A 16,660-nucleotide genomic window follows, 5' to 3' on the forward strand; every position below is an offset into this window, starting at 1 on the left:
ACAGCCCGTCAACTTCTAACTCTCCACATACATAAGAATACCAACTAAAGTTGCATTTTCTTTTTCATTATCATCATCTTTGATCAATTTCTAATTTACATTCAATAATGTGTTGATTGATTTGTAATTTTTTATTTTAAATTTATCACGTAGGTCAATTATATATTTTTCTTGTAAGATAAAAATCTCATCATTCGATTGTCTTACTCTTATTTTCAAAAATTAAGGGTCATTTCAAATGTATGAGTTTCATGGCATTCTCAAATTGCCAATTTAAATCATATCATCAGCGTATAAAGAGACTATAACTCGTTTTCAATATGTTTGCATTTCATGTAAAGTTTAGCCTCACTTCCACTCCCGTCGAAGCAATTTTTAAGAAGGTACTCATACACTACTAAACCAAGCTCATGGTGCTTGCTTTTGGTAGATAAATAGCCCTTTGTAATTTACAATTTTTTTGTTTCTTTTCCTGTAACCTCATATTATAGCATTTGTTCTATAAGCACTTCTTCATTTATGAAACCATTTAAAACAACTTATCTAACATCAAATTGACGTACTAACCACTTAAATTGTGTTGCAAATGCCAAAAATTAGTTCTTATAATATCCAATCTCACCCTAGGAGCATAGGTTTCACTATAATCATTGTTGTGAGAAGCCTTTCACTACTGATATTTCTTTGTGTCTTTCAATGGATCCATTAGCATTACAAAATTTTAATTTTTAAACCCATTTAGTCCAATCCTTTTCTACTCAAGGATCTACTAACTCTTGTGTCCCATTCCTTTTAATACAAGTGATATCCTCATCCATGGCCTTAATACAAACTTTATGAATGTCTTATTGCATCTTAAATGTCTTGGTTCTACTTGAAAATCAAATAGTAAAGAAAACTTAACAAAGAAATCAAAACTAGTAGTTATTTCATAAATTTCTTTGAAATTTTTTATCTTCCTTGGAGGAGGAAGTGTATTTGAAGGAACAATTGATGATTAAGGTGTTTGAGTAGAACATAATATGTTGCTTGGGCTGCTAGAATAAGATGAAACATCTTGTTCTATTTTTATAATTCATGGTTTTTTTAGCTGTAATTTTTTTATTCAATTTCCATACATTGTTTTTGGAAAAAATTATATCATTTCTTACTAAGTTGTGTGTTTTTTACTAGATTGTGTATGTTATATCCTCATTGTAGCCAATAAAAAAACATTTCTCACTATCATCATCGTCTTTTTTTCTTTTACATCCTTGGAAATAAATGAGCATTATCAATGCAACCAAACACCTTACGATGAGCCACAAGAAGTTTTCTTCCACTCCATACCTCACAAGGAGTCATATTGTTTGCACTTTTTTTTTCAATGTCTATTTGTCAACTAAATAAATGTAGTCATTTTTCAACCTAGAAAGTACTTAGAAGACCATTGGCCTTGAGTGTTGTTCTAATCATCTCTACAATTTTACAATCCTTATATTCAACTACTCCAGTTTGCGAAAGGATGTAACTTATAATCAATTTCCTTTGAATAGAACTATTTTTTGCAAAAATGTTAAACTTCGTTTGAAGTAAATTCTCTCCCCTTATCTTTACATGAAGTCTTAAAGGAATAACTAACCACTTTTTTTCTATGTTGGCTTCAAATCACTATATTTACATCAAGAGGGATTTTGACCTTGATTTAACTAAATATACCCAGTTTATCCTATTTTAGTTATTAAAAAAAAATGCCCATTTTGTTAAGTGATAAGGTCTACATTGGACCACAAATATTAGCATGCACTAATTTAGGCGGCACTTTTACTCTCCAAGCTTTTCTTAATAGAACAAAGTCTTGCTTCTAATCAATTGGTTTTATATATTGAAAGGTAGGTGTCCATGTCTCATTTGCCATAACTATGATTCATCATTTTAGTGATAATTCAAATATTAAGTTTATCTATGCAAATCTAAGAGGAAAAAATATGTTTTAAAGCATTACCAAATTTTGCAACAATATAATTACCATCATTTTAATCACAAATAAAACATGTATTCACTTGAAAATAGTAGAATATCCTTTTTCAATAATTTTTCTTATGCTTACTAGATTAAGAGTGATTCTTGGCACATATAAAAATAATATGGTTATATAAGATTGAACCTTAGTTGTTCTTGAATTTGCGATGATTCATTTTCCCATAGTGTTAACTTATTTTTCATCATTGAGTACTTGTGTTTTAGGAGACTCACTCATCTTTAAAAACATACTTTACTAATTATCATATGACTACTCCAATTGCTAACCAAAATTTAAACAATTTTTAGAGATTTATTTTCTACCATCACATGAAAAATATAGATTAATTTTTAATCCTTTTCTTCAATTTTTTTTTATCATGTTGCTTATTCTTTCTCCACCTCAATCGTGTTCATAAAGGTCAAAAAAGTTGACACTACATACTTGAAATTGGTAAGGTATTTAATTATTTTCCCGATGATTATAGTGGAGGAAAATGAGTATATTTAATTAAGAAAGGTCAAAAAACTTAATGATATCAAGATTTAAATCAAATTAAAAAAACAAATTGGTTGTTCCTTGAAGACTATGTGTGAAGGTAGAGAGGGAGAATATACTAGCAATTAATTTTAATATTTTTACAAAGAGAATTACCAATCAAACACAATTGATTATGATTTATACCCTTACATAATCATAAAGTTATAGAGATGATCAAAAGAATGCTCAAGGCTAATGTTCCAATTAGTACTTTTTGGGCTAAAAAGTAGCTACATTACTTATTTGATAAATAGATATCTAACCAAAAGTGTAAATGATATAAATCCTTTTGAGACATGGATCAAAAACAAACCTTGTATGCCTCATCATAAGGTTTTTTTTTTGCATTGCTAATTATCATACAATTGAACATAAAAGACAAAAAAAAAAAGTGATTAAAGTGACATAATTATTTTTATTAGCTATAATGAGGACACAATGGGTTATAGGTTATATAATCCAACAAAAGGAATACCTGATTTAGTAAGCCATGGTGTAATTATTTCCAAAGGGTGAATGAAAATTGAATAAAAATTTATATCAAGAACATCCAAGAACGGTAGCAATAGAACAAGATGCTCCAACTTATTCTACTAGCCAACGAAACATCTCATCTTCAACTCAAACACATTCATCGTCAATTATTCCTTCAATTTCACATCTTTTTTTAAGGAAGGTAAAAATTATCAAACAAATTTATAAAATTACTACTAGTATAATTTGATTCATTTATAATTTTTTCTTGACTATCTCATATTCAAGTAGAAGTCTAGATCAAGGACATGGATGAGGAGATCACTTCTATTTAAAGAATGAAAATAGAGTATTTAGTAGGTCCTTCATCACAAGAGGATGTTATTGGACCAAAATGGGTCAACAAAATAAAATCTAAGGTTGATGGATCCATTGAATGGAACAAATTTAAAGAGTGGTTGCAAAAGGATTATCATAGCAACCAATGATAGATTATAATGAAAGCTATGTTCCTATAGTGAGATTGGATATTATAAGAACTATTTTGACATTAGCATGACAATCTAAGAGGTTAGCACATCACTTTGATGTGAAATAAGATGTTTGAAATTGTTTCTTAAATGAAGAAGTTCTTGTAGAGAAAACGTTAGAATATGATGTTGTAGGATAAGAAAGAAAAAAATTATAATTTATAACGGGCCCTTTATGAACTCAAGAAAACATCAAGATCTTGGTATAGAATAATATATGAGTACTTTTCAAAAAAAATCCTTCAATGAGAATGACAATGAACATACACTTTATATAATATGTAGAGGCATTGAAAACTTAATCATGGTCTATTTATATATATGTTGATATTTGATTTAAATTGGCAATGGTGAATTATTAATATAGAGAAATTCAAGAATATCATGAAGCTTACACATTTAAAATTTGACGAATAAGGATTTGATATGTTACTTTTTTTTTAATAAAAGTAAGGTGGTTGAATGATGGTATTTTTATTTCACAAGAAAAGTATCTATTCAATCTACTTGATAGATTTAGAATGAAAAATCAGAAATAAATGAACACATTATTGAATGTGAATGAGAAGTTGGTCAAAGATGATGATAATGAAAAGAAAAATGCAACACTATATTGAAGTTTAGTTGGTATTTTTATGTATCTTACTACCACTGGACTTGAAATCAAGTATGTCATAATCTATTAGTATCAAGATTCATACAAAATCCCACTAAGATTCATTTATATGCAGTAAAAGGAATACACAAGTATGTTCTTATTTCATTCAACTTTGGTATTTTGTATACACCTATTGATAATTTTTTATTGAATTAACAAAATAAAAATGCATTGTAGCAACAACAACAAAATGTCAAACAATGTGGTTGAACATAATATTGGCACATTAACAAAATAATCAACAATTATTTATCATGAAATTAGCTCTACAATTGCAATAGCAAAATGTGACAATTTTCATAGATGGAATAACCATATAGATATTTGCAATCATTTTATTTCAAATATCATGGCAAATGAATAGATTGGTGTGGATTTCCTAAATTTAGGGATTTTTATTTATTTTTTTCATTAATTCAAAATTTATATTTTCATATATTAAATTATGATTTTTTTTTAGGGTTTTGTTTTATGGATTCACTTAAGTTAATTTACAAATTAAAAATCTACAAAAAATTAAAATGGTCTTACATTTCATAGGTCAGTGAAAAAATTCCAAAAAAAATGATGTTTTGTTATTATTGTTTCTTTGTCATTTGGGTCAAATTTTTAAAATATGTAATAATAAGGATAAATAGAACTATTAAAAAGCAACAAATAAATATATATTATTTGTTTCACTTTCCAAAATAGAAATAAAACAAAAGAATTGTGAAAATAACGAATGTTAGCTTATTCAAAAGTATTCTAAAAAATAAAAAATATACCTATTTAATAGATTTGAATTTAATTTTTAATTTTTAAGTTAGGTTTTGAAGTTAAAATTTTAGGTTTAACAATTCCAATATAATTACCTTTTATTTTAAAAAACAAAAAATGTTCTTCTAATAAAATATTAAAAATAAAAATAAAAAAGCTAAAATTTTAACTATTATCAAAAGTTACAAATAAAACCAAACTTTTTTTATATTAAGAATAAGGAGATCAAAAATACAAGAGATCGCAGAGTATCAGAGAACAGAGGCTAAGCCTCACACCATCTAAAAAGAGTATTTACAATGAACCAGCAACATATATAACTTAAATTACGACAACTAGTAAAGCACATCATCCCAGGTGTCCACCCAAGCCAGCCAACCCATAGCGCCATCCATCCACACCATGCTTTTCTGATCTTGAATTTGTTTCAGCATGTAAACCGACTCATTAGTAGCATTGTGAGGTCTTATTTTAATCTCCTTTCTAATTCTGCTGAAAGTTTGATTGAAATCATGTATATTATCCAAATGCAACCTCCAGAAATATACATTCTTAACGTCATTGGAAAAAAAGGTAGCATGACCGTCCTTGAACAGCCTTTTGAATTTAGCCTTGTTGATTTTCATGGTGATCTGAATCTGCGAAAAAAATTTAAAATATGTGAGACTTCGAAAAGACTCAGTAAGCATTTTGGGGATATTTTGAAACCTTTCTTCATTTTTGCACTTCCAAATTTGCCATAAAAATGCTAGGTGAGGTAATATCCCAAAACATGTTAACATCTTTTTTAGCATTAGAGATAAACCCAGTAATAACTTCAAAGAAATTGAAATTACAAGGGATAGAAATACCGAACATTAACCAAACCTCTTTAGCAAAACTGCACTCAAAGAAAATATGATTTCCCATTTCCGGGGTTCTGCAAATGGTGCAATAGTTAACATCAGAGAAAGAGCTCCTAACAGGAAGCTTATTAAGAATAAGTAACCATTTAAAACATTTAATTTTAGGATCAATGGAGCTTTTCCAAAGATAATAAAAATACTTTTTCCAAGAAGAAATATCCAAATCAGTATTCCAAATATTGTTAACATGATTGATAACATCAACATTATAATTTAAAATAGAATAAATATTCTTAGCCTTAAGCTTAGAAATGATAATACCATCAGGCCATTTTATCTTTAAATAACTATTAGAGTCCACATGACACAGAAAAGGAATGTTTTTACTAGCTTTAACAATCATACTATAAGTCTTTTTATGAGAAACAGGAAATTTAAACTTATTCTTAAGATCATCCCAAAGGATAAGTCTGTCCATTTCAAAGATATCAATGAATTGCTTGATTCCAAGGCTAGCCCAATACTTAGCCGAGCACCCTTGGGTAAGAGCAAGAGGTTTATCACCAAGCTTAAGGTTCCACCAAATGGACCTTTCACCGTGGAGGGTTTTATTATCAAAAAAATCTTTGTTAGTGATGAATTGCCTAACATGGTTCCAGGCTTTCCAGATGGATTTAAAGACCGCTGAGCCTTGAACAGTAATAGGAAATTCACCACAAATGAGATCAGTGAGAGGAAGATTTTTCCAGAATTTGGCACTTTTAGGATATCCCCTCTCAATATTGTTACGAATCAAAACTTTCCAAGGCTCATCTCCCTCCAAGGCATGAAAGATCCATTTGGAGGCCAAAGCAAGACCGCTAAGTCTCAGGTCTTTCAACCCCATGCCCCCAAGGAGCTTATCAACATGACACCACTTCCAATTGACAGAATGCATCTTTTTATTTCCCTTCCCATCAGACCAAAGATAATTTCTTATAGCCTTCTGGATTTCCATAACTTGATAGTCATTAAACATCCAAGCAGAGGCATAATAAATGTTGTAAGAGGACAGAATTTTTTGGCAGACTTGGATCCTTCCAGCAAAAGATAGAGACCTATTGTGCCACTTGTTTAGTTTATTATGGATCTTATCCTTAACCCAAGCCCACATCTCTTTCAAAGAGGGGTCAATAGAAAAGGGGATACCCAAATATCTGACAATTTTAGAGGGGCCACCCCATTGGAAATCAAATTTATTAAATCAATTAGGAGGTTGATCATCCCAACCAAGACAAATAGATTTGGCATGAGACAATCTAGCTTCTGAAATTTTACAGAAGAAATTAAGTTTATTAATCATAGCAACAAAATTGTCTTCAGAGGTTTCATGAAACAGAGAAGTATCATCGGCAAACTGGCAGTTAATAATCTCTTTATTATTAGGAAGAATGACACCTTTAACAGCTGGGGATAAAGTTTTGTCTCTAAGAATATAAAAAAGAGCTTCAGAAGCAATAACAAAAAGGGCGGGAGCAAGAGGACACCCTTGTCTAATCGATCTTCCCAAAGGGAAAGAAGTAGACAGGGAACCACTAACATCAATTTGAGCATGAGCATCCTTGAGAAACATATTCACAATGCCACAAAAGAAGGACAGGAAACCAAAGGCCTGGAGCATCATATTAATAAAGCTTCATTCAATTCTGTCATAAGCCTTTTCAAAATCCAGCAAGAACATAGCAACCTTTTGATTAGAATGCTTAGCCCAATTAAGAGCTTCCTAGCTGGTAACAAGATTCTCTAAAATATATTAGCCCTTCACAAATCCAGTTTGGGTAGGACAAACAAATTTGGGGAGAATGGCCTCGAGCCTATTTGACATAATCTTAGCCAAAATTTTATAAGAAACATTTAAGAGAGTCATAGGCCTCCAGTTTTTAATAAGGGATTTATCACCCTCCTTAGGGATAAGCTTAATGATACCAGAATTAATGTCCCTACCCAGGGTTCCAGTATCAATGGCTTCATTATAAATATTAATTAAGACTTTGCTAATCCATTTGATGTTGGCCTTGTAGAATTCAGCAGGCAGCCTGTCAGGTCCGGGAGCTCTATCATTATTAAGGGAATTGATGGATTTCTCAATTTCCTCTAGAGACAAGGGCTGCTCAAGATTAGAAGCATCCTCAGCCGAGATCTTATTAGGAATGAGATTCTTACATTGGTCTCTAAGGGCCCTAGCCTCCTGAGTATCCTTTGAAGTAAAAAGATTTTTATAAAATTCAACAAATTCATTCTTTATAATCTCTATGTCCATAGTCAAGTGATTGTTAATAAGCAGTTTATCTATAGACTCTTTAGCTTGCTTATGTTTAATAAGATTAAAGAAAAAATTACTTCCTCTATCTCCATATTGAAGCCAATGGGCTCTTGAACGAATTTTCGCACCAAGAGCTTTATAATGTTGATGATTTCTGAGAGCATTTTTAGCATGGGCAAGCTGGTGACAGAGATAAGGATCATCTGGATTATTTTGGATATCATTCTCAGCATTATAAAGATTATTATTAAGCCAAGATTCCTTAAACCTATAATCTTTGGCCTTCTTTTGGCCAATAGTTTTTAAAAAATTCTACCAAGCAGAGACATCAAGATTCCACCTAGGGATATAGGATAGAGAGGGAAAATGGGACTCATTGATGAGTCTAATAATGGAGATGGCAGCAAGAATGTCATTATCCTCAAGAAGGCTAGTGTTAAGAATGAATTTATGGTCAAAATGATTACTAGAATTAGGTGAGCAACCAAGATTAACAGATATAGAGATAGGGTGGTGATCCGAAAGGGTGGTAGGGGAGACAAGCACCAAGTTATTATTTTTATCAGGTATCACAGAAAAGAAATTGCTATTAAGATAGAATCTATCAAGCCTAGAGTAGATTCTGTATTGACCTTTCTGAAAATTACACCAAGTAAACCAGAGGCTAGGGTTATTATTCTTGTTTCCCCTTAAAGGATCAAAAAGGGATTTAGCTCTTTTAAAGTTGTTCCAGGTAAGTTTTTCCTGATCTTTCCAAGAAAAAGGCAGACCTCCCATTTTATCTTCCTGATTCTCAACCATATTGAAGTCACCTCCAAACATCCAGGGAATGTCAGGAAGCGAGGTGAGCCAAGTCCAAAACGAGCTTCTTTCCATATAATCATTGGTAGCATAAACAGAACAAACGCCAAATTCCATATCATTATGATTAAAGATTAACCAAATAGCTCTATTACAAGGAGAAAAGCCGAAACTTTTAATCTTAGGTCCCCATTTGGGGCTGAGAAGAATCGCCACACCACCCCTACCCTGAGGGTGATTAGTGGAGAATTTGATAGCATCTCTCCAAATAAAATTAAGATTGGATTCAAGATTGAATCTAGTAGATTTAATTTCTTGCAGCATAATCATATCAATATTAGTTTGAGACTTGATAAAATCCTTGATAATAAACTTTCTATCAAGACATTCCAGCCCTCTAATGTTCCAAGAAACACAATTCATTGTGACATGATTAGAGCATTAGACGCCTCAGCTCCCACAATGTCCTCCATAGGAGAAGCATCTTCAGAGTCTGTTTGATTTTGCTTTTTACTGTTCTTGTTTTTATTCTTGGATCTTGGAGGTCTTCCTTTCCTTCTAGCGGTGAGGATGTCCTCATTATCTGACAGAACAGGGGAGGAAGCCTCCAACTCCGAAAATTGATTATTAGCGACAGGGGTTGCCGGAATGACTTCAACTATGAAATCATCTGTAATCTCTTTAAAATCTTTCACAAGGGGGTTCTGTTTTGAGGAAGTGTGTTTGGTGGGAGCTTTAGGAACAGTCAGAGGGGAGCCAGAGGGTTTGGCAACATCATTAGTAATCATATTAGTTGCTGAAGGAGGGGGTATAAGAAGCATATTAGGGGCTGAGTCCTTTTTGCTCGACCGATTCTTCCTTTTTTTTTTAACAGTTTGAAAACCATCTGTATCCACAATGCTGGTAAATGACACATTTTGAGAGACCGTTGTTTGTATCAGAGAGGGGAAAGATTGAGAGGGAGCATTTAGGGAAGGCACAGGATTAGTTTTAGCAGAGGAAGGCGGAATTGGCTGGTTAGAAATGGGGAGGTTAAAAGGGTTAATAACTTTTTGACTTTTATTTCTGATAATCGGGCAATCTTTCCTAAGATGCCCTTCTTTCCTACATAAAAAACTCGCATTCAAACCACCTAGGGTTTCAATAGGGCGGGAAATTTTCTCATTAACAATGGATATGTTAATTTCTTTGGGTAGATCTTGACCAGGTTTCAGAGCAATAAGAACCCTTGCATCTAAATGCGGGACTAACCGAGCAGAATCATCCATTCTTAGGAATTTCCCTAGAGGTTCAACCAACTGAGGTATAAAACGCCATAAGAAAGGAGGAATTTGTTTTATGAGGACCCATCTTGGAGCCGAAAGACCAACTACCTCATCAAGGTTAGCCTCTGCATTCCAAGCCAGAGCCCTAAACGTGGTGTTGTCGACTGTCCAGTACTCTTTTTTTAGCACAGCCTGTTGAGAATCGTTATTGACAAAAAATACAACAAATAATCCTTTCTGAATCTGCCTACAAAACGAGATTTGATAACCAAGCTTTAAGTTCCAATAATTATAAAACCAGTCATCTAAAAATTTTCTGGCAGGCACTTTATCAATTTCAACCGCAGAGAAGAAAATGGTTGTGTTACTCAACCTTTCTTTTTCCTTAATAATCTCATTCAACATTTCAGGATTGGGAGTAACATGAAATGCAGAAGGGTCCCCAGGATGCCTACCATTTGTTGTGACTTCATTTTGCGCAGGTTTGGCGAATCAAGCATCAAAAGCGATTGCAGGAGAAGATTTAGCAACCGCCTCCAGAAAAGATCTCGGCTTATTGCCAGGGTTTGGGCTCGGTTTTGACACATTGTTGGCAGCGTTTTGGATTGATTTCGCAGCAGATGAATTAATACTACGAGATACTGAAGCAGCCGAAAATTTAAACGGTATATTAAATTTAGGGCTAGAGATTAAGGGCGGATCACACCTGGTAACTTGTCCGGTCGCTGAGTCATCATCCTTATTTCCTGCCACCTCGCCAGTATCGGAATATCCCACGCATCCTGTGATGCCAGTGGTATCCCCTGGCGGATCGTGACCTGACATACTAATTATGTCGGGAGTCACCAAAATTCGCACTTCCGCTATATCAGATCTGCCAAAATTCGCACTCTATATTATAATGCTTGATTGCTGCAAATTCGAGCTTTTTCATAAAACCAAACTTAAGAATTAAAAATCTTAATATTCAATATATATATATAGACACACACACACACACATCAATTATTTATATCTAGCTCTCTCTCCCTATTTCTCTCTCCCTCTCCCCTTCTCTGTATATCTCCTTGCATCTCTCTATCACTCTGTCTCACAATCAATATCTCTCTATCTTTATCTCCCCCTCTCCCTCTTCCTCTATATCTCTATATCCCTCTCTATCTCTCAATTTCTCTCTATCCTCATCTCTCCCTCTTCCTCTCCCTCTTCCTCTCCCTCTATATTCCTCTCTCCCCTTCTATCTTTAGACATTTCTCCCTTCTTTTATCCAAATTCTTTTGTGTTTTCTATTCCAAACTAATCATTCTATTAGTAAGAACTTGACGCATTATGTCTCTTGTTCTTATATGTGATCATTGTGGACACTATTGACTATAAATAAACAATGTATGAATAAAAGAAAGTATTGCTTTCTATTCTATATTTTAATCTTTTAAAGATCATAAACTCCTCTATAATTTCATTTTCTCAGTCTCGAACTCATTAAACCTAGACCCTCAATCGTAAGATATATTTATTAAGGTGCCAAGGTATCATAATAGTTAGACCTGACCAATGTTATAAGTTGACGGTCTGTGACCTGTTTCTCCAGAATAAATAAATTGGCTTCGAGAACGGTATTGCGCGGTCAACATCTGATTAGAAAGTAGGTCAACACAACTCATCTGATTAGAAAGTAGGTCAACATCTGAGACAATCATTTTGAATAGCCTCCCAAATTATGAAATACAACTGGTATAATTAATATGCACACACCACACAGTTAAGCCAGGCGTATGCAACAACACGCTCTTCTTCTTGCTGGAATTCCGCGTGTAATAAAAGCCAACAACTATAATATCTAAATACAAAGTGCGCTCCAACCCATTCACTTCAACAACTTTGAAGTTTCTTGCAACTTTCCATTTTTTATTTCTCATTTGCTCTCTGCGCAGTGCGTATATAATATATAGGATTTTTACAGTATGTTGATTCCTCTGCCTCTTCCTCTGTTGTATTAAAACAGGTTCAGGTTTCGAATCTAAGAATGAATATCTCTTTGGCAAAATCGATATGCAAATCAAGTTGGTGGCTGGTAACTCGGCCGGCACTGTCACTGCTTACCATGTGAGTTTCTCTCTTACTCTTCCATACATTCTATACTCCCCAAATTAGTAGTGAACAGTAGTATTTAATATTTTATTGTCTAATAAAATGTTAATGGTTTCCCATTGCAATTGATGCAGCTGTCATCACAAGGGGATAAGCACGACGAGATAGACTTCGAGTTCCTGGGAAATCTGTCTGGAGATCCCTACATTATGCACACTAATGTTTTCTCTCAAGGCAAGGGCAATCGGGAGCAGCAATTCTACCTCTGGTTCGACCCCACAGCAGACTTCCACACTTACTCTCTGCTCTGGAATCCCCAGCAAATTATGTAAGCCATATTAATATTGTCCCTGCAACTTCAAATCATGTCCTCTTTGGCCTGGCCCTGTAGTTTTAATATCCTTTTTGTACTTATAATGTGTATTTTTTATACTCTGTAGGTTTTCTGTGGATGGAACACCGGTGAGAGTGTTCAAGAACAGCGAGGATTTAGGAGTGGCATATCCGAAGAATCAAGCGATGAGATTATATTCTAGCCTGTGGAACGCAGACGATTGGGCAACCAGAGGCGGTGCAGTGAAGATCGACTGGACCAAATCCCCCTTTGTCGCCTCTTATGGAAATTTCAAAGCACAAACATGCTCTGCCTCTTCTGATTGCTCTGTTAATTCATGGTACGCTGCAGAAGCGTTGGAATCGAGTGAGCAGCAGAAACTTCAATGGGTGCGCAAGAACTATATGATTTACGATTATTGTACAGACAGTAAAAGGTTTCCTCAGGGCTTTCCTCATCAAATTCTTTCATTCTTTGGTTTTTTCCCAAATAAGCTATACTTGTATCCCACCCAAGTAAATATATATATTTTTAAATGACCTCTTATTCATTTGTAAGCATTGAACGAGCTTCAATTTCTCTCGACTCTTTTTCCAACTTACTTACAAAACTAACTAATGAACATCATCCATTAAGGTTTATTATTTTATTTACAAGTCACATGGATGTTTGTATTTGAGAAACATGATCATTCTAAAATTTATATGCAACTAAAGGTGGGGGAATGCAATACTGTAGTTTGCAATGTCATTGTTCTTCAGTTTTGTGCCCATTTTGATAGAATATATTAATACATTTCCACATTCACAATTACACAATATTGTGCAGTAATTGAATGCATTCTCTTAACCCTTACCAATCTATTTCAACTCCTTAACCTCGTTAGTTCAACCGGTAGGAACCTCGTTGTTTATTAGATTAGAGTCCCTTCCTCTCCATTCCCAGCCCGATCAGTTATTTCACTGGAGCCTTTCTCCACGACTACCAATATATTTCTAAGAGACTGATTTGATTAAATTTCTCTTGACTCTCTTTCTCAACTTTACATTTTTTTAAATGACACTGGACATAAATACTGTCAGATCAAATGCATAATAGAATGTATAGGGGTAGGTGCATGTATGGGCATAACAAATGCATAATCTAGGAAAATATTTTAGGATATTCATGTGGATAAGGTGGGATAGAGGTGTATAGGAGTGTGTGTAAATGGACGGGTAAGATCATAAGGTTTAAGAGACCCAACTTCATACAAGATTACATCATCTATCAATATGTAAACTTATTTAGGAATTATTTCGAAATGGACATTGAACTAAATTGAAATGGTGGGATTATCGAAATTTTTTCATTGCTAGTTTTGTATACACTTTGAGGTGCATGTAAATCCTATAATTATCGCATGTACATTAAAGAATGTAGTACTCACAAACATGCATGTAAATTGCTTTCTTTGAGACATCAAAGTATATCAAGTGGATCAATATAAGTTAGAGTACCTCATTGAATATCATCATGTAAGTTCATTTAGTATGTACTCTACATAGGAACCTACAAAATTAATAAAAAAATATACAACCAGTAGCTTCCATAAACAAACTAAGAGTTTTTACAATTTGACTCACACAATCAATGATTATGAGAGACAGAGAGAGAGAGTGTTAGAAAAAAATACAAATGTATAAAAAAATGTAATTAGCTAATAGGGAGCTTGGGGTATTGGTATTGCATATTCTCATGATAAGTCTCTATAGGCATCTGCAACTAACTACAAACTTGGTATGAGAGTGAAAGTATTTCTAGTTTTGACAATGTTGAGAAGCCATTCATTCATTTTTTATCTTACCATTTTAGTGTTAGATGTGTTGTCCACATTATTAGGATTAGCCCCTTCATCACATTGCCATGTCACTTATTTGATTTCTTGTTTAGCACTAAAGAAGATCTTATCTCGGGACATCAATTCTCCATTTGCATACAGCTTAGCACCACCTAGATCTAGCTATGGTCATTATCAAAATTTGGGATATTTCTTTCATGGATTCAATCATTTCCTCTATTTTTCTCTGTCATTGACAACCTTGTTGCTTAACTATCATGCAATGACTTATAATTTTTTCCTTTTACTTTTTCGGGTTCTACACTACCTACTTTTGCCTTTTATTGTTTTTATAGTCCTCTATGTTGACCTCATGTTTTATGTCACTACAATTTGAATCTTTGAATGCTTGTATTATTTTTAAGAGGTGACTTATCCTATAAACTAACTACTAGGTCTAACATACTATAATAAACACACAATATTTTTTAAATCATATTTAATTTTCTTCATATTAAAGCTTTAATTAAGCTGCACTGTTATAACCCTCTAGTACATTTATCAAATTCCATAACTCTAAGTTACACAAATTGCGTGTATGTGAACTACATGGTAAGACCGTAAGTAGAATATCTTCAATATATCCATTCTTTAATACTTGCTATCATATGGTAATATTATGTATCTTAGTTATAATTACTTAGCCTTTATGTTTCAATCATGCGATGTTACATAATCCTAAAAAAATATTGCCTTCAAGGACTGGGATATGTTGTCAACAAGGTAAAAAGAGAGCTTGTAAAAAAGTTGTTTATGCTTAAAGGGTTAACAAAGGAGAGTGGATAATCTCTCCTATACTTTAGGCTCACTTGAGCCTAGGACCATGCTCCTAGAGTTAATCTTAAATAAAACTTAACCACAATTATAAATATATTAAACAATAATAAAACTATGATAGTATCCAACTATATGATTTCACCCCAAATTTTGCAAATATATCAAAGACTAACCCACTACTATGACCTCCATATATAGCTCATAAAATACATGTAAAACATAACTCTTTTTAAGATAAAACATTCAAGGTTTATTGTATATATTCCTTGGGTATGCAAACAAGTCACAAATGACATACAAACCTTTTTCTTACCTCCCTACTACTTGTGAGCAGTTTAATTCATCTTAAGCACATGGAGGGTCAAGTGTTCAAGAACAATGTTTTCTGTAGCTTACAAAACTTTGCTCAATTGAATAAACAACACGATAGAAATAACAACAAAGGCATGATACCTATCAATCAAGCAACCTATTAATCCTTCTAAAAGCTTGCACACATTCATATGCAATAATAAAATGACCAATGTAAATATGATTTCTAGTGATACTAAGTATTGCTACACTTCTTGGATTCATATTGCAATCACATTTGGAAATATGGTGATAGAGAATGACAAAATGAAATAATTTGTCACACATCTTTTCTCAAAATTATCCAAAACATCAAAAATTGGTCAGTGATATATATATATATACCTTTGAACACATGAAAATAATTCATAATTATAGTTCTCATGTATGGGCAGTAGCTTTAGAGTGAAAATGCCAAGGTGTAGAGAACTCCCAAAGATTTTTAACTAAAAAATATGGGGCATGAGACATGCAATAAATTCAAACATGTTATAATTTGTACTCTTTGGAGAATACCCAAACCACTTTCAAACATCCATCCTTTATAATTTGCACTTAAAATTGGGGCCAAATGTAATTTTTGTATGGGGGTGGCATGGGAGAACATTTGTAGTTGATGTGCAATTTTTTCCTCGGTATTGGAGTTCCAGTTATATCATGCTAGCACATGACTTCAGCATATAAAATAAGAAAGAAATCTTAGCGGATGTGTGAATCCATTATGGTGACTCTACGACATCTTTTAATGGCATGCAATAAGTAGGTTGAGGCATCATATAAGGGGTTTTGATGCTTAAACTAGCTTTCAATATAAAAAATTAAAATTCTAGTCTAGGATGAGGTTCTAGGTTTGTGAATGACACAAGGACCAATGGTTAGGAGGAACTAAGAATTAGGGAGTAGAAGTAAAAAGGGGAGAGACTTACTTGGAAGTTTAGACCCCAAGGAAGGAATAAAATTTCAAGTGTGGGAGCATGAATGGCTCAAAAACATGAGTTGTCTGAAAATTGTCTTACGATTCAAGCTCATAGAGGGAATCAAGATAAGGTCAT

General features: G+C 33.2%; 1 protein-coding gene across 2 annotated transcripts; it reads left to right on the forward strand.

Moving 5' to 3' along the window:
* The first annotated feature begins 12,074 nt into the window (after positions 1-12,074).
* LOC131058368 (xyloglucan endotransglucosylase protein 1) lies at positions 12,075-13,147 on the forward strand. 2 transcript variants are annotated; one of them, XM_057992243.2, is made up of 3 exons: positions 12,075-12,282; positions 12,402-12,535; positions 12,708-13,147. In XM_057992243.2, exons 1-3 carry the CDS (start codon positions 12,229-12,231, stop codon positions 13,138-13,140), a joined length of 621 nt encoding a protein of 206 aa, XP_057848226.1. In that variant the 5' UTR covers positions 12,075-12,228; the 3' UTR covers positions 13,141-13,147. The 2 variants fall into 2 exon arrangements, with proteins under 2 accessions (XP_057848226.1, XP_057848225.1); XM_057992242.2 differs by having other exon boundaries at positions 12,079-12,282; positions 12,402-12,595.
* The last annotated feature ends 3,513 nt before the right edge of the window (positions 13,148-16,660 follow it).

This window comes from Cryptomeria japonica, chromosome 4 (genome assembly GCF_030272615.1).
Source record: "Cryptomeria japonica chromosome 4, Sugi_1.0, whole genome shotgun sequence".
Classification (NCBI taxonomy): domain Eukaryota; kingdom Viridiplantae; phylum Streptophyta; class Pinopsida; order Cupressales; family Cupressaceae; genus Cryptomeria; species Cryptomeria japonica.

Excerpts from the sequence above, each read along its gene's own strand:
- LOC131058368 (XM_057992242.2), top strand. The coding sequence starts at position 12,229 with ATGCAAATCAAGTTGGTGGCTGGTAACTCGGCCGGCACTGTCACTGCT. Across the intron at positions 12,283-12,401 it reads GCACTGTCACTGCTTACCAT|CTGTCATCACAAGGGGATAA; the intron begins GTGAGTTTCTCT and ends CAATTGATGCAG. Across the intron at positions 12,596-12,707 it reads TGGAATCCCCAGCAAATTAT|GTTTTCTGTGGATGGAACAC; the intron begins GTAAGCCATATT and ends TATACTCTGTAG.